At 46.7% G+C, this 23,506-nt stretch overlaps 1 protein-coding gene across 1 annotated transcript in view; it reads right to left on the bottom strand.

Annotated features, from left to right (window-relative positions):
* Positions 1-10,327: 10,327 nt before the first annotated feature.
* The window catches only part of LOC110506093 (potassium/sodium hyperpolarization-activated cyclic nucleotide-gated channel 4-like), an 84,366-nt gene continuing 71,187 nt past the window's right edge, over positions 10,328-23,506 (bottom strand). Inside the window, exons 7-8 of the mRNA XM_090222248.1 lie at positions 15,322-15,486; positions 10,328-12,779 (exon numbers count right to left, since the gene is read on the bottom strand). Coding sequence (XP_090078374.1) covers positions 10,816-12,779; positions 15,322-15,486 — 2,129 coding nt within the window. The 3' untranslated portion in view covers positions 10,328-10,815. The remainder of the gene's footprint in view (positions 12,780-15,321; positions 15,487-23,506) is intronic.

Below are 23,506 nucleotides of genomic sequence, written 5' to 3'. Positions count from 1 at the left end.
TTCAGCCGTGCGCATCAAAGGCTGGAGCCTTGCTAAGTTGGACTTTTGACAATATTTGTGAACATGCTGGCAGATGTCAAAAGGCTTTGACGGTAGGATTTTATAGGGGGGGAAAAAACAACTAATACGGATGTGCTGTAGTTTCTGTGTGTTACTGAGTGTTCTATGTCTGGGACTGCCAAAAAAACAAGGGGGCAGGCCAGCATGCTTCAGCATGGCCTGAGAAGATCTGCAGAGAAGGGATGAGTAGTCAATTCAAAGCCAGTCTTCTCCTTTTACAAGGGGATATTGGATAACAAACATAACATTAAGGATTCTTAACCGTATAATGATGAATCTTTGTTGTGCTCATGTACATTTCTATAATGATAGGTTATTCATTTTGATCCAGAGCAGAACTGTAGCATAGCTCTTAGACTTTTAGCATACTTAAATTTCATCCCTCTGGTTTGTTGAAATCCACTCTAATCCCCATGTCCCCTGAAATGCCACTATGAAAACATTTTAATTTATGTGAAAGTCAAGGCCTGCTTACTGCCCCCTCCATGACCACAGAATGCTCCGGCATAGAGAGAGAGAGTCTAAATGGTCATCTGGAAAGGAGGGAAGACTTGAGAGAAACAGACACACACACACACACAGCCGCTCTACCCCAGCCTCGGCCTCACAGGGCAATGAGTGGGATTAATTACTGTTGAGTTTGAACCAAGGAGGCCCAGAACAGATTATCCCAGATGCTTCACAAAAAGGCATAAGCGCTAGCTGTCCATCCCACTATGGCAGGAGAAACCGAGATGATGGGCTATGAGGCATTGGGATGGATGTCACTGTGGAGGCACACATATATCCACAGTCGGAGGATATGAGAGTCTCACGTCGGAGAAGTGCTACTCACATGCTGGCTTGCTTGCTATGCAGAGTTTTGTCTCATTTCTGAACATAGGGTTAGTAGGCAGCCGTATGCCAATCTCTGCACACTCCTCACGAGAGGACAATTCTGTATAATTACAAGAGACAATCTAAAACAAAAGGCCTTCACTTTCAATGAGTCCCTCTCTCTCCTCTCCCCTCCTCCCAAGGAAGGTTACCTCAAGGGGGAATTCTAATGAAACAGATGGCTGAGTGCTCACAGGGGCAGAGTTAGACAGTCCCCCTTTTACAGTCTGCCATGCAGCATAGCACTCTGAGGAGCCGCACTTCTTCTCACTGCGTGCCTGTGTGCATGTGTGCGAGAGAGAGAGTGAAATAGAGAGGGGAAAAAGTGAGAGAGAGGTGTTGAGTGATGATGAGAACATGTGAAAGGCAGGAGTGTGTACTGAACTGTGTGGCTACATGTACTAGTGAATGTATTGGTTAGGGCATGTGGGAATAAAACAATGAACGGGGGAAAAAACTCAAAGCAGTTGTTCCTTATATTTTATTCGATACCTTTTTAATATTATCCAGTATGTGTGCTTATCAACAACCCCATTTCTGCTTCGCTCCACCCCCCATCATCCACATTGTTCGTGGACAGCGCTGGTCGTGCTGATAGCACAGTGGCTGGTAAACACAGCCAGTCACAACATACCTGTACATCTCCCTTATTGCTATATCCCATGGTTCCCATTTTAAACACAGAAAATATATATATTGATATCCATTGATCAATAGCAACGCAGTCAAAAATACTGTCCTCCGCAGAGAGGTGTCTGTGTGAGAGCTGTGGGACTGTCACTGCGGTTACAAAACAGAACAAAGCCATCTGATAGAGAGTGATGTACCGTAGCGCGTCATGTCCCACTCCTGCACATTACCAAAGTCAAAGAGATTATACATTGCAAACAATGTTTCTTTTAAAAACCATAATGATGATATGAATCTGTACATACACACAGTTTGGTGAACATTGCTTATCTTTATCATGGTGATGATGACGTCACTTAAGAATCTAAAATAAATACAGAAATATAAATAGGTCCTATGGAAATATATAAATCTGTATACGTAAATATACATTGACATATGATCCTAAGTATCATCAGAGTATGTGAGATATACATAGTTCAGCAAAACGAAAGCTACAGTAAGAGAGAGAAGCCGGTTGGTTCTGAGCCCTCACCTCCACTCCTTATGCCCTTTCCCCCCTAAGCCAGTGAGGAGGACTGGAGGGTCTTGCTCCAAAGCAGCCTTGTTTGACTAACACCCATGGCGCCTCTGTGTTGCTAGGTGATGCGGTTCTGAATTGCACACTCATGCGCTCCACCCATCCTTGATTTGACGCACTCACATGCTACACTCTCACTAAACTGGGCCATATCCGGGTTGCACCCTTAACACTGCTCCCAACAGCATACTTTGGGATAAAACTCACATAATTATCATGTTATTCATGTTATTCTATCTGACAGAAGTAGAGGGGAAAGAGGTCAGTTGCATCAGGCCCTGCCATAAACAGTAGTTTTAACCACATGCCATTTCTCTATTTGAATTATGTTGCTACATGTGTCCCTGCCTCAGATGCCTACATAGGCTGGGATGGTTTGTTTGTTGAAGGTTAAGAATTAATCTGTGGTTCTAAATGAGCTATGAAGGCGTCTAGTAAACACAACGGTTTTCTCTCTCTCCTTCCCCCCCCCCCAGCCTCCGAAATAGCAGATTCAATTCTGCTGCTGTTACATCTAATCCTCAATCACTGCAGCTGATTTCATTTTAGTGTGCACCACTGGATTCCCCCACCCACATTCACGGCCCAGTAATACAGCACAATGGGAAGTGAGGAGGCAAAGATTAGGTTTGGAAATTGGGAGTGGCCCAAATGGAATCAAAATGTGTTGTGTTACAGAGACCGCCATGAATTGGAAATGCTGCTGGGTATGCCAGGAGAAGCTTCTCCAAGTCTCCCATACAGACAGAGTCCAGGATGAAGCAATACAACCGCAGCACAGAATCCCATTCCCTCCATTTCCTCCATCTCTCCAGCCCTGGCTAGTGCTATAGGACCAGAGCATGCAAACACACTAAGGCCCTGGAGTGATCTGGACAGAGGTGAACACAATGACATACATCTGCAGGCAGAAGGAAGGAGAACCAACTTCCACCCTGCCATTCTACAGTAAACTTATTTGGTGTGTTTTTACTGAATTACAGAAAGACAACATCCAAGGGTTATATCTGCCTACCTTGAAATGAATTCAGAATGGAGGGGCTGTTTGTATTTGGATTGAGTAGTCTTTAGTTGCCATGCTCCCACTGTCCTTGATATGTCCTTCATATGCTTTCTCTGGCATTCCACAACACATCAACCTTCCCATGTTGGATGGATGGTAAAAGGGAAATGGAATGGAAATAACTCTACTGTATATTGAGTCAGTCTCTGATATGTAGAATTCAAACACGGTTCACTGTTTTGTAGAATTGAGTCTATAGTCTACTATAGATGGTCTTTGTGGATGAGCTCTGAAATCTCCAAGGACATAAAGTTGGTATGCCTCTGTTTGCCCTTGTTCCCCACAGACATCCTTAAAGACAATCTATATAAATCTACAAATAGATTAGCAGTAATTAATCAAAGGCTCTGTCTAGATTTGACAGTTCATGCAGCTTTTGTATTCTGATCATGGAGGTCTGATCATGGAGGTCTGAAAACCTCACACGTCTACACCTACATTTAAATGTGTCTACCGTGTCCACATTGTGTCCGGATTCCCTTTTCCCCGTGCTATATTCAAATGCATTCCTCAAATGGTGGAACAGGCTAAATCTGATAATAACAAAACAAATTGATGGCAGTAGCCAACCACTGTAGCTAACTAGCCAGCTAAACTCTGCCAGCAAACTAGCTAGCAAAGCTAAAGGGATTGCAAACAGGTTAGCATAACTTCAGCCAAACAAAACATAAATAAATATATATATTAGCTAGCTGGCTAGCATTTATGAAGCCAGCAAACACGTTCCTCACATGCTAGGTATGTACACTACCGGTCAAAAGTTTTAGAACACCTACTCATTCCAGGGTTTTTCTTTATTTGTACTATTTTATACATAATAGAATAATAGTGAAGACATCAAAACTATAAAATGACACATATTGAATCATGTAGTAACCAAAAAAGTGTAAAACAAATCAAAATATATTTTATACTTGAGATTCTTCAAATAGCCACTGTTTGCCTTGATGGAGGCTTTGCACACTCTTGGCATTCTCTCAACCAGCTTCACCTGGAATGCTTTTACAACAGTTCCCACATATGCTGAGCATTTGTTGGTTGCTTTTCCTTCACTCTCCAGCCCAACTCATCCCAAACCCTCTCAATTTGGTTGAGGTCGGGGGATTGTGGAGGCCAGGTCATCTGATGCAGCACTCCATCACTCTCCTTCTTGGTAAAATAGCCCTTACACAGCCTGGAGGCGTGTTGGGTCATTGTCCTGTTGAAAAACAAATGATAGTCCCACCAAGTGCAAACCAGATGGGATTGCGTATCGCTGCAGAACGCTATGGTAGCCATGCTGGGTAGGAGTGCCTCACAGACAGTGTCACCAGCAAAGCACCCCCACACCATAACACCTCCTCCTCCATGCTTTACGGTGGGAAATACACATGCGGAGATCATCCATTCACCCACAACGCATCTCACAAAGACACTGCGTTTGGAACCAGAAATCTCACATTTTGACTCCAGACCAAAGGACAAATTTCCACCGATCTAATGTCCATTGCTCGTGTTTCTTGGCCAAGCAAGTCTCTTCTTCTTATCGGGGTCCTTTAGTAGTGGTTTCTTTGCAGTAATCCTCTGAACAGTTGATGTTGAGATGTGTCTGTTACTTGAACTCTGTGAAGCATTTATTTGGGCTGCAATTTCTGAGGCTGGTAAGGAACTTGAAGAAACTTTGAAGAAACTCAGAAAGTTTCCCCCATACACACACGCACACACCATGTCACAACGCAACTGGCTCCAACGCATTAAGAAGGAAAGAAATTCCACAAATGAACTTTTAACAAGGCACACCTATTAATTGAAATGCATTCCAGGTGACTACCTCATGAAGCTGGTCGAGGGAATGCCAAGCGTGAGTAAAGCAAATCAAGGCAAAGGGTGTTTATTTGAAGAATCTCAAATATATAAAATATTTTGATTTGTTTAACACTTTTTTGGTTACTACGTGATTCCATATGTGTTTTTTCGTAGTTTTGATGTCTTCACTATTATTCTAATATGTAGAACACAGTAAAAATAAAGAAAAACCCTGGAATGAGAAGGTGTTCTAAAACCTTTGACCGGTATTGTATTTCCTCCAACATTATTATGAAAAGGGGCCTCTCGCACCCAAAACACAGTTTTCTGGGGACTTGTGGGCAGAGTGCTGATGACGTCACTCACTGCATGCTCTTTCTGTAGCCTGATTGTGTCCAGACTGAGGAGAAATCTGCACATAATGCATCCCTGACTCCCTCCTGAAGTGGTCAGCCAGATCTGAACACAACCAAGCCACAATGGGACTTTTGTGTATCTAGACTAGTCTTTTCAATGCGATCTTCCTATTCTGATAGCAGAAGTCACATGTAAGTGTCAAGTGTAGACATGGCCAAAGACAACATAATCCACTTGAAGAATAAATAGCATCAAAGGAAGACCAGACAGTTCAGTGTTAGGGAGGTGGGGCCTAGGTGAGAGACATGTACATTCAGACGGGACACTGACAGCTCCCTGAATGACAGCGGCAGATTGGAATGATTGACACACTATGCACGTCCTTATCTGTGATAATGGCCCAGGTCTTCCAGGTCAGGTCCAGACCCAGCTAATCGATCAGTGTCTTGTGCCTATCTCTCTTTAAGCCATGACCTGTGCCTCCCCTGCCCACCCATCTTCAGACACCGACCACTCCCAGACATCGACCCTGGCGCTGGGCTGAACACGCTGGAATGAGATCTCTCCTACAGACACACACGCACATGTACAAATGCACAGGCACACACACCGTTACCTCAGCAACACCCAAAAGCTGCCTCAACTACCCACAAATCAATATCCTCCTGCCTCCCATGAACCTCCACGAGTGCTCTGGAACAATCATAAGGCAGGGGTGACATGCCTTCAACGTCCCCCAGAAAACAAGCAGCTCGTCAGCCTGCGAACCCCATGGGCAGCCTGTCTACCTGTCAGCGCCCTGTCCGTCTGTCCAACCACGTCATTCCTTCAATCTATCAGCGTATCCTCACATTTACTCCTCTGTCTCAACCACTAGCTCCCTCAACCCCAATCCAAAGTAGTCACATTTCCCAACTCAGACTTAATGAGGTCATATTGTGGAAAATAAACAAACCGGTTGAGGTTCTTGTTGTTTTTTTGTTCAGATGTGAAACAGCCACGGCAGTCTATTGGCTTCGTGTTTTAACAGCTCCAGCAGTCACAGTCTTTAACGATTGCACTGTACACACTACAGACATTAATATTCCTCTGCTGGAGCTGATCACTTCCCTGTTCCCTCCCTGTGTCCAGCCAATCACGCTGCTGAGTGTTCTATCTGAGAGAATAAACGCCTCCCTCCCTCCTTCCCTCCCTGTCTGAGGTGATGTCTGTGGGCTTCCCACCATCAGAGAGGCAGGTGCCACATGTCAGACAGACACAGATAGTGAATAAATATTTCAGAGCTTTCTAGATAGATAGTGCCTCGCTGCAGACGAAGACCAGGTGTAAAACAACAACAACAGAGGGAGAGAGAGAAAGAGAGACGATTTAAAACCGATACTTTAGATCTGCAATCACTCCAATGGGAGAATATAACTCCTTTTAAAAGCCCTTTTAATCAATAGAAATCTTACTGTCCTGTTCAAATTAATTCAATTCAGCACTGCAATTTGCACTGGGAGACTGCCATGGCTTGTGTGTGTGTATGCATGTGCATGGGTGTGTGCATATCCGTGTGCATGCGTTCCTGTGTGTGTGTGTGTGTGATTAGCCCTTGTTACAGGTCTGCTGAGGGAGGTAGTAATGAGAGACTAGAGTGTGGTCAATGTGCACTTCTGTCAACAAGACCATGCTGGCCTACACGTGTCAGAGGTCAGGTGCTGTGTTAAAAAAGAGTGTTGTGGCTGAGTGGAGTGACTGAGATAGAGATGGACCCAGCTGTCTGAACCCAGGGTAACATGCTGCTCCTTATGATGGGCTGTGGAGAGAGGCAGAGGTGATTACTGCTACCTATCTATACAGAACATACAGCCAGGCATATAGCTGGTTGGTTGAAATTACATCATGTTATCTGCTTGAAATGACGTCATGTTATCTGGTTGAAATGACGTCGTGTTATCTGGTTGAAATGACGTCGTGTTATCTGGTTGAAATGACGTCGTGTTATCTGGTTGAAATGACGTCGTGTTATCTGGTTGAAATGACGTCGTGTTATCTGGTTGAAATTACGTCATGTTATCTGGATGGAATGAAGTCATGTTATCTGGATGGAATGAAGTCAGGTTATCTGGATGGAATGAAGTCATGTTATCTGGATGGAATGAAGTCGTGTTATCTGGATGGAATGAAGTCATGTTGTTATCTGGATGGAATGAAGTCATGTTATCTGGATGGAATGAAGTCAGGTTATCTGGATGGAATGAAGTCATGTTATCTGGATGGAATGAAGTCAGGTTATCTGGATGGAATGAAGTCATGTTATCTGGATGGAATGAAGTCATGTTATCTGGATGGAATGAAGTCATGTTATCTGGATGGAATGAAGTCATGTTATCTGGATGGAATGAAGTCATGTTATCTGGATGGAATGAAGTCATGTTATCTGGATGGAATGAAGTCAGGTTATCTGGATGGAATGAAGTCATGTTATCTGGATGGAATGAAGTCGTGTTATCTGGATGGAATGAAGTCATGTTGTTATCTGGATGGAATGAAGTCATGTTATCTGGATGGAATGAAGTCATGTTATCTGGATGGAATGAAGTCAGGTTATCTGGATGGAATGAAGTCAGGTTATCTGGATGGAATGAAGTCATGTTATCTGGATGGAATGAAGTCAGGTTATCTGGATGGAATGAAGTCATGTTATCTGGATGGAATGAAGTCGTGTTATCTGGATGGAATGAAGTCAGGTTATCAGGATGGAATGAAGTCATGTTATCTGGATGGAATGAAGTCAGGTTATCTGGATGGAATGAAGTCACGTTATCTGGATGGAATGAAGTCAGGTTATCTGGATGGAATGAAGTCAGGTTATCTGGATGGAATGAAGTCAGATTATCTGGATGGAATGAAGTCATGTTATCTGGATGGAATGAAGTCATGTTATCTGGATGGAATGAAGTCAGGTTATCTGGATGGAATGAAGTCATGTTATCTGGATGGAATGAAGTCGTGTTATCTGGATGGAATGAAGTCATGTTATCTGGATGGAATGAAGTCATGTTATCTGGATGGAATGAAGTCGTGTTATCTGGATGGAATGAAGTCATGTTATCTGGATGGAATGAAGTCATGTTATCTGGATGGAATGAAGTCATGTTATCTGGATGGAATGAAGTCAGGTTATCTGGATGGAATGAAGTCGTCTTATCTGGATGGAATGAAGTCATGTTATCTGGATGGAATGAAGTCAGGTTATCTGGTTGAAATGACGTCGTGTTATCTGGATGGAATGAAGTCGTGTTATCTGGATGGAATGAAGTCATGTTATCTGGATGGAATGAAGTCAGGTTATCTGGATGGAATGAAGTTGTGTTATCTGGATGGAATGAAGTCGTGTTATCTGGATGGAATGAAGTCATGTTATCTGGATGGAATGAAGTCGTGTTATCTGGATGGAATGAAGTCATGTTATCTGGATGGAATGAAGTCAGGTTATCTGGATGGAATGAAGTCGTGTTATCTGGATGGAATGAAGTCAGGTTATCTGGATGGAATGAAGTCATGTTATCTGGATGGAATGAAGTCATGTTATCTGGATGGAATGAAGTCAGGTTATCTGGATGGAATGAAGTCATGTTATCTGGATGGAATGAAGTCAGATTATCTGGATGGAATGAAGTCATGTTATCTGGATGGAATGAAGTCATGTTATCTGGATGGAATGAAGTCATGTTATCTGGATGGAATGAAGTCAGGTTATCTGGATGGAATGAAGTCATGTTGTTATCTGGATGGAATGAAGTCATGTTATCTGGATGGAATGAAGTCAGGTTATCTGGATGGAATGAAGTCGTGTTATCTGGATGGAATGAAGTCGTGTTATCTGGATGGAATGAAGTCAGGTTATCTGGAATGATGTAATTTCAACCATTCTTGTCCACTGGGATTAAGCTCAACATACAGGACTATGAAATTGTCCACATCTACCATTTCTATTCTGTCATGACCCGTCTTTCTGTCTGTCACTCCTTGATGTAAAACTGCATAACCCATATTTATTCTAAACAAACATAAATGAAATGTACATACATTCAACATGTTCAACTCAACACTGGCATTCAATGTGGGAGAATGTCTACGTTGACCGTACAGCAGCTCTGGGTAGTAATGTGGAGTGGTAAGATCTTTTATATCAAGCAGCACTTCAACAGGTATCTGATATCATTACAATAACAAACGTAATTGCTTATGTCCAAATTGTCTATTTCCTGTGTGTTTGCTACATTATCTGACTGAGAACTATGTGTGATTGATGGCTCTGAGAGCACTAGTGAGTGTAGTCTTTTCTAGCATTGAGAGATTGAAGGGTCCTGAAGGTACACAACTCCACACACAAGCTGGGATGGTAGTCCTAGTTTTGTGAAAAGGCAAAACCCCCCTTGGTTAGTCTGGCAAGCTCTTGCCTTGCATTAGACTCCTCTCCCTCTCTTTCTCTATCTCTCTTAAACACACAGACACACACTCAAACACACACTCACACTCAGTCACTATCACACACACACATAAATGCATACACTCTGTCCACTAGCACACAGATTGCAGGGCTCAACTTGTCCTTGTCCATCCAAAACATTTGCGGCATGATGAGCTTGGAAGACAAAGTGAATTTGTTAGGACAGGGTTGAGGACACTGCAGGAAGCCTATCACTAACACATCATACTTGATGTCTGTCTCACGACAGGGATGGAGGGCCTGTAGCCCACTCAACACCCCCCAATATTACGACAATACAACAATGACACACAGGCCAAAGAGGAGGCAGATTGATCACCCCAGAGGAAAGTATTTTTGGTTTCCTAAAATCTCTTCTCCACCTCGGAAGGTTTCGTGAAGTCTATACAGTGGATAAATAAGTAATCTAATCGATAATAGATGATTAAGGATCAACAATATGTGATCCTGTATGGGATGAAAAAATAAGTCAGTCTGCTCTTATTGAAGCATGTATTTTTCCACTGAAAAGGTTGATTCTGTTCTTTTAAAACACACAAAAAAAGCATCTATACATGCAGGTATTAGTGCATAGGTTCCTGCAAAAAAGTACTATTGTGTTGTCCATCTAACCATCAAACCAAACCCCATCATATGAATTTGGCATAGTTAGAAACAAAGAAATGACCATCTCTTAAATGGATCTCATTTTCTGTTCACACCCTCCTGTCCCTTGATTAGCATATCTTTTAAATATATTTCTAAGTATATACGTATGAATAAAAAAGGGAAGAGGACAAAACAAAAACAAAGAAAGAGTAGTTGTCTAGGGAGCTCAAAGTTACCTGGTTAAGCATCATCTTTTAAATCACAGTAATATTAAGAACGTGGAAATGATAACGATTAGAACACAGTGAAGCCTAGAAGAGAATGACATCATACAGGAAGATCGTTTGTGTACTAATCCAGGGAGGGTGTGATCAAACCTCACAAATTGGAGGTTAGTTTGGAGCGGACAGGTTCTAGTTCAGAGTGGGCTGCCGAGCCTTTCCGTGGCGGCAGGGCCGGGGAGGCCACGGGGGACTGAGTCTGGTGCTGCAGGTGTCCTGGAGACATCTGGGCAGGGACAGGAGGAGTCATGTGCCCTGGCACCGAGCTACAGGGTTTTGGAACTAGGATGGGGGAGGTGTAGGGCGAGGAGAAGCAGTATCCTGGCTCCATGGAGGAGCATGGGGGCGAGGTGCGAGGGGGTGAGGAGCGTGGGGGCGAGGTGCGAGGGGGTGAGGAGCGTGGGAGGGAGGAGTATCCCATGGCCTGGGTCACATCCTGGGGCAGGGAGGTGTTAGAACAGGACAATAGTTTCATATCCTCAGAGAAGCTGCCCAGCCCCAGCAGAGACTCACTGCCGGCTGCGTGCTGCTGGCTAGGGAGGGAGGTCTGGGGCATGAGCAGAGAGCTGTGGGACCCTGTGGCACTGGACGAATCACTGTAGTGGAAAGTCCTTCCTGTGACTGGACTTTGGACCGTGGGGCTAGGCCCCAGGGGGGTGTAGCAGGGCGAGCCGTTAGCTGAGCCGTACTGGGCCAACGAGGCCAGGGCAGACCTCTCCAGGGACAGCTGAGGGACCAGGCCAGACTGGAGGCCTGCCAGGCTGAACTGGGCCAGGGGAGAAGGGGAGCCCTCTGGGGCCTGCTGGGTGGAGGAGGAGGATGGGGAGCCTGGAGGGGGGAGGTGGTAGAACCCACTAGGAGTCCTACCCCCGCCTGCAAACTGCTGCAGGGAGCCCACCTGTGGAGGCTTGGGGGGCAGCTGGCTGTGGAGCAGCTGACAGGGGTTAATGTTGCCGGATGAACCAGTGGACTGGGGGCTGATACTACAACCAGAACTAGAGGTACCCAGAACTCCAATTGTCATTCCACCTGTAGCCCCTCCCATTGCCCCTCCTATATGCCCTCCAGCTGCCCCTCCCATTGCTCCACCAGTAGCTCCTATATGTCCTCCACTAGTTCCTCTAATGTGCCCACCACTAGCCCCTCCTGAGTACCCCCCAGTGGCTCCTCCTAAATGCACTCCAGTAGTATATCCTTCTATAGACCCACGTCTACCCCAACCAGTGGCCCTTCTTATTGTCCCACCCGTGGCCCCCTCAGCAACCCCTCCTATTTCACCTCCGGTAGTGCCTCCTGAAGACCAACCTGTAGCTCCCCCTGTTGCTCCACCCATCCCTGTCCCCACGGCTCCCTCCATGACTCCCTGCTGGAAGAGGGCAGCGAGAGGCGGGGTGGTGCAGCGGAATGGCTGCTGCGTCTGGGGCTGTGAGTGGAGCTGGGCCGTGCTCTGGGCCGTGCTGTGGGAGGGAGAGCCCCCGGAGGAGGAGAAAGGTCCAAAGGGAAAGGCCCCGGTAGGCCCAGGCTGGGTTCCACTGCTGCTGGACGCCTGCTGACTGGAGCTGGCTTCCCCTGACCCCTGAGTCGTGTGGTGGGCCCGGAAGGAGGCCAGCAGGGCTGTGTCCATCCCAGAGCAGTGCAGTTTAGATGGGGTGCTGGAGGGGGAGTCAGGTCCCATGGAGGAGGTGGGCGCTGACGTGTGGAACTTCTTCAGCCGGCCGGGGGGAGGGTCCTGGAGGTTCCTGGAGCCCAGGACCGTGACCGGAGGGCGGAAGAGCGCGGCGGGGAGGTGGGGGAGGTGGGGGTGGTGCGTCAAGGCGATGGCAACAGAGGTGGTGGCGGCAGCAGCCTGCAGGGGTGCCTGGATGAGGGGAGCCCAGATGACGGGAGTGTGCCCCGGAGACGGGGGCTGAGGCGGAGGAATGTTCTGCAGGAGGTGGGCACAGGTGGCCATGTCTCTGTCATGCTGCACAATCTGCTGGATGATCTCGTTCTCCTGGTAGTTGAGAACGCCGGAGCTCAGGTCGTGCTGCACCTTGTGCTGCAGGAGGGAGTTCTTCTTCCCTGTGAGACAGACAGACAGACAGACAGACAGACAGACAGACAGACAGACAGACAGACAGACAGACAGACAGACAGACAGACAGACGGAGGGAGGGAGGGACCAGACAGACAGACAGACAAGACAGACAGACAGACAGACAGACAGACAGACAGACAGACAGAAACAGTACAATTAGCTGGATCGTCCAGTTAGTTAGTTAAACACTCTGGAATTGCATCTGATTTAGAGAGAAATTTTTCCACTTTACAGTTACCCACACACTGCCTGGACCTACTGCACACTAACCAGCTACATCATAATCACCCCTGATCCTGTGAACAAGCAACACATTTGCCAACAAAGGCCACTGAGTGTTACTGAGTTTTAGCCCCTAGGCTGCACATTGACTATTAAAGGGCGTCAGAATGGCTGTGATCAGCCTACTCCCAGACTCCTCTTTGATTCCTATGTCACACCGTTGCTGCATTCTGAAGCACTTCTCCCTAACAGCACCGAGCACAAGGACAGAGCTTGAAAAGAGAATCCCTGGCTGAAATTTTCGATGAAAGAGGGAGACGGAGAGAGAGAGGGGGACGGGGACGTAGCCTACCAAGGAGTATAACACAGAGGAAGCATGATAGTTCCAGCAGGCTGTGTATGTGTTTGTTTGACTAGCTCTTACTGTGGAGCTGTAGATAAGAGGCAAAGTGAATGCAGATGAAACACGGCTCTGAACGGGGACATGGCTGACTGATATGGAAAGAATGAGGGGCTGGTCAGTGTTCACACTAACGTCAGTGATTTCACAGTGTAGGGCAGTGGTCCTCCGCTGTCATTGGATGGCCAGAGCTCCATGGCCAGTGGTGGAGGGGTCAGGGGTCAGCCACTCACCAGATTACAGAGACAGGATGGGGATGGCCTGGAATAGCTCTCTATGACAAGACAAGCTAAGTAACAAAAAGTTGAATTCAACTCTGGCCCTATCTGTCTTGGGTGGACATGCCAGCATTGACAGGGTTAATTCACTGTTTGTTCTAAAGGACTAATCCTGAAAGGCTGGTGCTATGTGGTGCGATTGAAATCGTACAGTACCCGCACGCTCAGCTCGCTACTGTCAATGCAATTAGGCCCAGATCAATCTCTCTCCATTTCAGATATGAGAGCGCTTGCGATTAGAGGGAGCAGTGCTGGGGGCTGTCTCTCGGTCCGCCCTGACCCCGACGCCGCTCGCACGCCGCCGTAGCAGGCCCAGCTCTGATCCGATTGCACAGGGTCCATTAAGACAGTAATTAATTAGTAGGGCATCACTGTGTGAATGACTTCATTATGCAGGAGGGCTGGGGAAAGGTGAACACCATCTATTCACAACATGCAGACACAAAGGCATCAGGCATCAGGACCAGGAGAGGTTGATATCGGAGGCAGGAGGCTTTCCCTCATCGCTTCAAAGCAGCCATTTTCACCAAAGAGCCCCTTGCCTGCAGCCATTGTTCAACATTTCATTAGAGACATACCCAGGGCCGTAATGAAGCATGCAGAGATAGTTCAGTTATGATCGAGGCGTGCTGACATTGATTGTGAATCTTCTATTTGTCTGGGCTGGCTGAGAACTGAATGAAGTGTCATATCAGTGTACACGTCACTGAAGTGGTGCTAGAATGAAAATAACCAGTATTCTATGTACTTAACTACTGTATCCAAACACCTATCTCCCCTGTTCTTCAGGGCCAATACAACAGATGTGAGATGATCCATTCTCATACTGTTAGCATCGGACATTCTATCTGTCATTGTCTGTTATGTAAATTCTATATTACTAACCAAACTAAATACACTACTTTTCACTAGGTCAACTAGGTGAGCTATATATAGTGAGTTCCTCACCACCACCATGGGGTTTTCCTCTCTTTAACTTACATCACTGTCCCTGCCTGGAGAGATTATCACATGAGATGATAAAACAATATCCTGTAGAATAGAGAGAGTTGTCTCCTCTCCTCTCTCTGTGGTGCCCATCCGTCCCTCCTCCCTGGCAGCCAGGGCCCACGGTGCCAGATGTGTGGAGGCCAGCGTGGGAGGGGTGGAGACATCTGAGCTACTATGACACATCTGTTTGCCTGGCCTACTGGTCCAACTGGCCCTGAGCAGGTCACTAACATACAAAAACACTGACTGCACGGCCTCCTCTCCTCTTCGCTGGCTGCTCACTTAGCTGGAAACAGCTCCCCTCCAGAGGATTCCTCAGCTGTGGCACATCTGTGTTTGATTCTGGGACAGACACCTCCATGTACAGTACAGTGACTGGCAGCTAACTCACTTTGTAATTTACTCAGCCAATCCATATCCATTTACTTCAACATCACGTTTCATTTGTTCCATCCGGGATTTTAACCAGTGGCAATCTAGTACAGAGTGCTACCTGGGGACTGTAACACGTCTTTGAACACATTCATACTTCACAATACTTGACAATGGAGAGGCGGATGGTTGGCTGTAACGATCAGCTCAATTACAGTGACACATATGGAGTTGAAAGTCATGTTGTGCTATGTAGTCTCTTACCTATGCGGTCCAGCCGGTCCAGAGCCACGGTCTCGAAGGCCCGTCTCATCATGGGGTACTCTTCCAGGACCTCGTTGAAGTTGTCCACAGACAGAGAGTACAGACGGCAGTAGGTGTCTGCTCTGACGCTGGCTGTTCTTCTACCCCGCGTCAACAGACAGATCTCTGCACAGGACACAGGAAGAGAGGAACGTCGACACTAGGACGGCAGGATGACGTGTTCGCTATGGTCAAGGTAGAGATCCTGTTGTCGTGTAGGGCTGATGCTATGCCAACGCTGGTCCACTTCTTATCACACTTCAGGGCAATCTCTGTGAAGGCTGACTGAACTATTAAGACCTAATGTTTCCTATGACATGTATCACCCCGACTGAATTCTCCCATGTGTGAACTAGACCTGAAGGGATTAGAACAAGCTGCTGGGAAAAATAGATAAATATCACTATTGTCCCACTTACCGTTTATGATGACGAAGATGGGGAACAAACACGTGAACCGCTGAACCAGGGGTAGGCAACCGTGTTCCTGGAGGGCCGCAGGTTCCAACTAGGCACCACACCTGACCAACTGAGCTAATTGATCAATTCAGTGAATGCCTAAATTCAACACACTTGGTCTTCCAGGTGAAAAACATGAAGTGCCTGCGGCCCTCCAGGACCAGGGATTCTGTGTTGAACTGTTTTTTTCCTCTCCTTTTTAGCATTACAAATTAGAATTTTCTGTAATCCACAGCTGGAGCACTAAATGCCATTTTCAAAGCTTAGAGGTCTGCTAGACCTCCTCTGTCATGCCAGATCAGGAGAATAATGTTCCACTTAGCAGGCAGCCGTGCAGTGGAGCTCTGACACCAACAGCACCCCTATGCCGTGTGCCTGCCGCGGACGTGTGTGTTGTTTGTGTGTGAGTGTGTGTGAATTTACAGTATGCTTGCCATGTGCTTTTCTGTCACAACCACACACATCCCACTTGTGGGCCACTCTCCAAGTCTCACTTTCATCTACTCTCACTTTCATCTACTCTCCAACTCTCAGTCCCAATCCCACGATAACACTTAGTCTTTCTCAGAAAAAGCCTTTTCCAACGCCACACTCTCCTTTTCAATTCTCAGTTGGTGCAAAATGAACTTCCTTTCTCCTGCTCCCTATGTAACATTTACTAGGAATCCCTCTTCCATCATATCACTTTGAATCTCACTTCTCACTAATCTGTTTTTCTCTCTCGCTCTCCCCTCTCATACTGCCTCTCTGTGTATTGTACAGTGCATTGCGGGATAGAGAGGATGAGGGCTTCTGCCTTCTCTCTAGTGCAGCCAGATACCCAGCCAGCCAAAGCCTCCTTGTCCCTGACCATGTCTGCCCTAATGAAAAACAACATGTGCAGCTCATCCTGTGTGTGTGTGTGTGTGTGTGTGTGAGGGGGAGTTGTGCTGCTGGGTAACCCCATTTGTGTGTTTGTGTGTGCTCCCAGGTCAGCTCTGGCTCGGGCCTGTGTTGGGGGTCTGTTTTCTGCAGGCCTGCTCTGCTCCGAGTAAATCCCCTCTGGAGAGGAGCGTCCTGCCCTGCCTGGCTGTATTAAATCCTTTTGCCTCGTGGCTTTCTGGCTGAAACCAGCACTGCTGAGATGAGACACTGAGCTGCAGAGCCTTTCTTCCGGCCTTATCTGCCTGTCTTAAGAGAAGAGGATGTAAAGCCCAGACTCTTAGCACTGGTACCTGAACTTTTACTGTAGAAAACCCAGCATGTAGCAATGAGTAGCAGCTAGAGCTCAAAGCTAAACAATGAGAGATTAACACTCAATCCTGGAGAACCAGGGATGAATGGAGGGACAAACCCTGCGACCCTGACAGAGGAACACTGAGTTGGATCCATGTCAGAACTAAAGATGAGTCATTATACATGGACGCCTAGTCATAAACTCAGCAACAACAAAAAAAGTCCCTTTTTCAGGAACCTGTCTTTCGTAAAAATCCAAATAACTTCACAGATCTGTAAAGGGTTTAAACACTGTTTCCCATGCTTGTTCAATGAACCATAAACAATTAATGAACATGCACCTGGGGAACGGTCGTTAAGACACTAACAGCTTACAGACGGTAGGCAATTAAGGTCACAGTTATGAAAACTTAGAAAACTTAGGGTCCCTGCTCATCTGTGTGAATGTGCCTTAGGCATGCTGCAAGGAGGCATGAGGACTGCAGATGTGGCCAGGGAAATAAATTGCAATGTCCGTACTGTGAGACGACTAAGACAGTTCTACAGGGAGACAGGACGGACAGCTGATCGTCCTCGTAGTGGCAGATCACGTGTAACAACACCTGCACAGGATCGGTACATCCGAACATCACACTTGCGGGACAGGTACAGGATGGCAACAACAACTGCTCGAGTTACACCAGGAACGCACAATCCCTCCATCAGTGCTCAGACTGTACAAATAAGCTGAGAGAGGCTGGACTGAGGGCTTGTAGGCCTGTTGTAAGGCAGGTCCTCACCAGACATCACCGGCAACAAGGTTGCCTATGGGCACAAACCCACCATCGCTGGACCAGACAGGACTGGCAAAAAGTGCTCTTCACTGACGAGTCGTGGTTTTGTCTCACCAGGGGTGATGGTCGGATTTGCGTTTATCGTCGAAGGAATGGGCGTTACACCGAGGCCTGTACTCTAGAACGGGATCGATTTGGAGGTGGAGGGTCCGTCATGGTCTGGGGCGGTGTGTCACAGCATCATCGGACTGAGCTTATTGTCATTGCAGGCAATCTCAACGCTGTGCGTTACAGGGAGGACATTCTCCTCCCTCATGTGGTACCCTTCCTGCAGGCTCATCCTGACATGACCCTCCAGCATGACAATGCCACCAGCCATACTGCTCGTTCTGTGTGTGATATCCTGAAAGACAGGAATGTCAGTGTTCTGCCATGGCCAGCAAAGAGCCCGGATCTCAATCCCATTGAGCACGTCTGGGACCTGTTGGATCGGAGGGTGAGGGCTAGGGCCATTCCCCCCAGAAATGTCCGGGAACTTGCAGGTGCCTTGGTGGAAGAGTGGGGCAATATCTCACAGCAAGAACTGGCAAATCTAGTGCAGTCCATGAGGAGGAGATGCACCGCAGTACTTAATGCAGCTGGTGGCCACACCAGACACTGACTGTTACTTTTGATTTTGACCCCCGCTTTGTTCAGGGACATATTATTCAATTTCTGTTAGTCACATGTCCGTGGAACTTGTTCAGTTTATGTCTCAGTTGTTGAATCTTGTTATGTTCATACAAATATTTACACATGTTAAGTTTGCTGAAAATAAACGCAGTTGACAGTGAGAGGACATTTATTTTTTTGCTGAGTTTATTTGAGGAAATGTGTCGCTCCCTATCCATAGGTGTTATTGCTAATACAAGCTATTGACTTTAAAGGCAAACATCCTCATGTGGTTCTTTCTGTGTTTAAACATTGCTGCTCTGCTGTACCGTGAAAGTCCTGAAGCATTAATTGTAATTGACTAATTGATTTTGCTGGCAGCCTACGTCGGCTATGAAACTAACATTTATTCGATGGTGCATCTAAAGGCACTGTGACCTCTGTTCTATCCTGCTCAAGCACAAAGCCCTCTTGGTAGGTCATCATTAACAGTCAAATGATGTATGAATGGTTTAATCTCTATGCTGACTCACTTTTACAGTCTGACGCAATAGTACAAAAATCCTGCATGAAACCACTGAACAGGCTTACTTTGCCCAGGTCTGTGTATATGATTTAGTGGCGTGTTTCCTGCTCTTTTTGGTAATCGTGCTGGAACACTTGTACAGCAACTTCAAGGAAGAAAATTGATTTCATAATTGGAGTGAACCGCATACAGTAACAACTGTCTACTACACTGTGTGCTTAGAGTGTAAATGGAATTGCTCCAATTCAAATCGGATGTGAAATGGGAGAAACAGGAAGGATGCTGTGCATGACTCCAACACCGTCTTTAAGTGTGCCGACGACACGACGGTGGTGGATCACCGACGACTATGAGACCTATAGGGAGGAGGTCATGGACCTGGCAGTGTGGCGCCAGGACAACAACCTCTCCCTCAATGTGGGCAAAACAAAGGAACTTATTGCGGACTGCATCGATGGGGCTGTAGTGGTGCGGTTCAAGAGCTTCAAGTTCCTCGGTGTCCACATCACTAAGGACCTATCATGGTCCAAACACACAAACACAGCTGTAAAGAGGGGCACGACAACATCTCTTCCCACTAAGAACACCGAAAAGATTTGGCATGGGCCCTTAGATCCTCAAAATGTTATACAGCAGCACCATTGAGAGCATCTTGACTGGCAGCATCACCGCTGGCAACTGCTTGGCATCCAACCACAAGGTGCTACAGAGGGAAGTGCGTACGGCCCAATACATCACTGGGGTCAATCAATCAATCAATCAAATTTATTTTATATAGCCCTTCGTACATCAGCTGATATCTCAAAGTGCTGTACAGAAACCCAGCCTAAAACCCCAAACAGCAAGCAATGCAGGTGAAGAAGCACGGTGGCTAGGAAAAACTCCCTAGAAAGGCCAAAACCTAGGAAGAAACCTAGAGAGGAACCAGGCTATGTGGGGTGGCCAGTCCTCTTCTGGCTGTGCCAGGTGGAGATTATAACAAAACATGGTCAAGATGTTCAAATGTTCATAAATGACCAGCATGGTCGAATAATAATAAGGCAGAATAGTTGAAACTGGAGCAGCAGCACAGTCAGGTGGACTGGGGACAGCAAGGAGTCATCATGTCAGGTATTCCTGGGGCATGGTCCTAGGGCTCAGGTCCTCCGAGAGAGAGAAAGAAAGAGAGAATTAGAGAGAGCATATGTGGGATGGCCAGTCCTCTTCTGGCTGTGCCGGGTGGAGATTATAACAGAACATGGCCAAGATGTTCAAATGTTCATAAATGATCAGCATGGTCGAATAATAATAAGGCAGAACAGTTGAAACTGGAGCAGCAGCACAGCCAGGTGGACTCAAGCTTCCTGCCATCCAGGACCTCTATACCAGGCAGAGTAAGGCCCTAAAAATGGTCAAAGACTCCAGCCACCCAAGTCATAGACTGTTCTCTCTGCTACCGTTCGGCAAGTGATCCTGAACAGCTTCTACTCCCAAGCCATAAGACTGCTGAACAGTTGATCAAATAGCTACCCAGACTATTTACATTGATCCCTTTATTATGTTTTGTATCTTCCTTTGTTGCACGGACTCTCTTAATTTGATTTGCTGTTGTACAGTATGACCTTGGTTACACAACACACATAACTGGCTGGCTCACATTGGAAGGGTTTGGGAAGTTACTGGGAAATGATTGGGGTTGGTCTTGGGAAGACTCTGTGTCTGTGTATGTGTGTGTGTTCGTTTATGTGTGTGTATGAGCTGGGTCTCCCATGGTGAGGTATCAGTGTCCTCCGGCCTGGTCTGGGGAGCCTCACCTGGACTCTGGTTCTCTCCTGTCAGCTCCCATCTCCATCGCCCCTGGCAGCCCACAGGCCCTCTGAGAGGACACTCTCTAACCTTTGAAACATCGGCACCGGGCAGCCTGATTCCCCATGACACACTGCGCTCGCTCGCTCCCTCCCAGCATTAGCATAGGGAAATACACACTGGCCTATGATGAGGAGAGGGGTCGGGGAGTGTCTGGTTTAGCCATCACCATAGCTGGTGTCATGTCACTTCTCTCTCCTTCTTCCTCCAATGCTAACAGCAGTACTTATACACTGTTGCTGTTATATCTGTTTGATGCTGCATGGGGCTTAATACAAAAGTTAACCGTGTAGCTCAGTGACTATAATACAGTCTTACAGAATAGATTCACTCTGTTCCTGACACTTTTCCCTTCCCTGTTCCACCTTCTCTAGGAGGAGTGGTGAGGCTGTGTTAAAACGGGTTAAGGGGGCGAGAGGATTACCTGCGACTCCACTGCCAACCCTCTTCAATGACTCACTCAGTCAGGGCAGCCATTTGGCAGCTCTACAGTCTGCTTCTCCACAGAGACAGGGACTGAGATAAGGACAGGGACAGAGACACGAACTGAGACAGGGACAGAGACAAGGGACAGAGACAGGGACAGAGACAGGAGACACGGACTGAGACAGGGACAAGAGACAGGGACTGAGACAAGGACAGAGACACGGACTGAGACAGGGACAGGAATCGGGACAGAGGCAAAGACAGGGACTGAGACAGGAATAGAGACTTAGGCAGAGACAGGGACTGAGACAGGAATAGAGACATAGGCAGAGACAGGGACTGAGACAGGAATAGAGACATAGGCAGAGACAGGGACTGAGACAGGAATAGAGACATAGGCAGAGACAGGGCTCAGAGCAGAAGCCTGGGTACCAGAAAGCTCTTCTTTGCAGCCTGGACTTTAAGAGTCTAGAGATTAAGAGGAGCTGGCTCAGAGAGGACTAGCCTGAGCTCAGTCCAGGCACAAGATGACACGAGAGATTTCAGTCGGTACAGTTGATTCTTTCCTCCTCCACCGCCCCCGCCCCCTCCCTCAACCCCGCCACAGCTCACTTGAAGGAAAAGTGATCAAAGTTGCCTCTTGATAAGCACCAGGGTCTGATGGACTTCTCCAGCCACGGGTCACTCTACTGATGTAACTGTCCAGGAGAGCTGCAGTTCAACCAGTCACACAGTAATTACACAAGGATGACCTATACTAACACAGTAACACGCCCAGTCTGGGGAGGGAGGGGGTCTTCTAGATGCTGTCCAGATAGGAGAGTCTGAATGCAGCCCCACAGTGGCGGGGTGGTGTGTGTGTGTGTGTGTGAGCCCAGAGGAGAGACCAGTGAGTGGGCCTGGCTATGCTCCATGTGTCCTTTGGCTTGAATACTGCAGTCACATTATATGTCCACCTCCCCTGGATTGCTATATTTCTGCCCAGCACTCGAATCCACAACATGCCACACGCAATCCCCATATTAGGCTCTCCAGAGAAAGCTGATCCTACAGTTAGTTAACAGGAGCAGACTACTGAGCATATACAGTGCCATGCGAAAGTATTCGGCCCCCTTGAACTTTGCGACCTTTTGCCACATTTCAGGCTTCAAACATAAATATATAAAACTGTATTTTTTTGTGAATAATCAACAACAAGTGGGACACAATCATGAAGTGGAACGACATTTATTGGATATTTCAAACTTTTTTAACAATTCAAAAACTGAAAAATTGGGCGTGCAAAATTATTCAGCCCCTTTACTTTCAGTGCAGCAAACTCTCTCCAGAAGTTCAGTGAGGATCTCTGAATGATCCAATGTTGACCTAAATGACTAATGATGATAAATACAATCCACCTTTGTGTAATCAAGTCTCCGTATAAATGTACCTGCACTGTGATAGTCTCAGAGGTCCGTTAAAAGCGCATAGAGCATCATGAAGAACAAGGAACACACCAGGCAGGTCCGAGATACTGTTGTGAAGAAGTTTAAAGCCGGATTTGGATACAAAAAGATTTCCCAAGCTTTAAACATCCCAAGGAGCACTGTGCAAGCGATAATATTGAAATGGAAGGAGTATCAGACCACTGCAAATCTACCAAGACCTGGCCGTCCCTCTAAACTTTCAGCTCATACAAGGAGAAGACTGATCAGAGATGCAGCCAAGAGGCCCATGATCACTCTGGATGAACTGCAGAGATCTACAGCTGAGGTGGGAGACTCTGTCCATAGGACAACAATCAGTCGTATATTGCACAAATCTGGCCTTTATGGAAGAGTGGCAAGAAGAAAGCCATTTCTTAAAGATATCCATAAAAAGTGTTGTTTAAAGTTTGCCACAAGCCACCTGGGAGACACACCAAACAAAATTGAACAAATTTAACTTTTTGGCAACAATGCAAAACGTTATGTTTGGCGTAAAAGCAACACAGCTCATCACCCTGAACACACCATCCCCACTGTCAAACATGGTGGTGGCAGCATCATGGTTTGGGCCTGCTTTTCTTCAGCAGGGACAGGGAAGATGGTTAAAATTGATGGGAAGATGGATGGAGCCAAAAACAGGACCATTCTGGAAGAAAACCTGATGGAGTCTGCAAAAGACCTGAGACTGGGACGGAGATTTGTCTTCCAACAAGACAATGATCCAAAACATAAAGCAAAATCTACAATGGAATGGTTCAAAAATAAACATATCCAGGTGTTAGAATG

The sequence above is a fragment of the Oncorhynchus mykiss genome, chromosome 26 (genome assembly GCF_057628025.1).
Source record: "Oncorhynchus mykiss isolate SJ-2025 chromosome 26, ASM5762802v1, whole genome shotgun sequence".
Lineage (NCBI taxonomy): Eukaryota > Metazoa > Chordata > Actinopteri > Salmoniformes > Salmonidae > Oncorhynchus > Oncorhynchus mykiss.
This window is presented reverse-complemented; position numbering and strand designations above follow the sequence as displayed.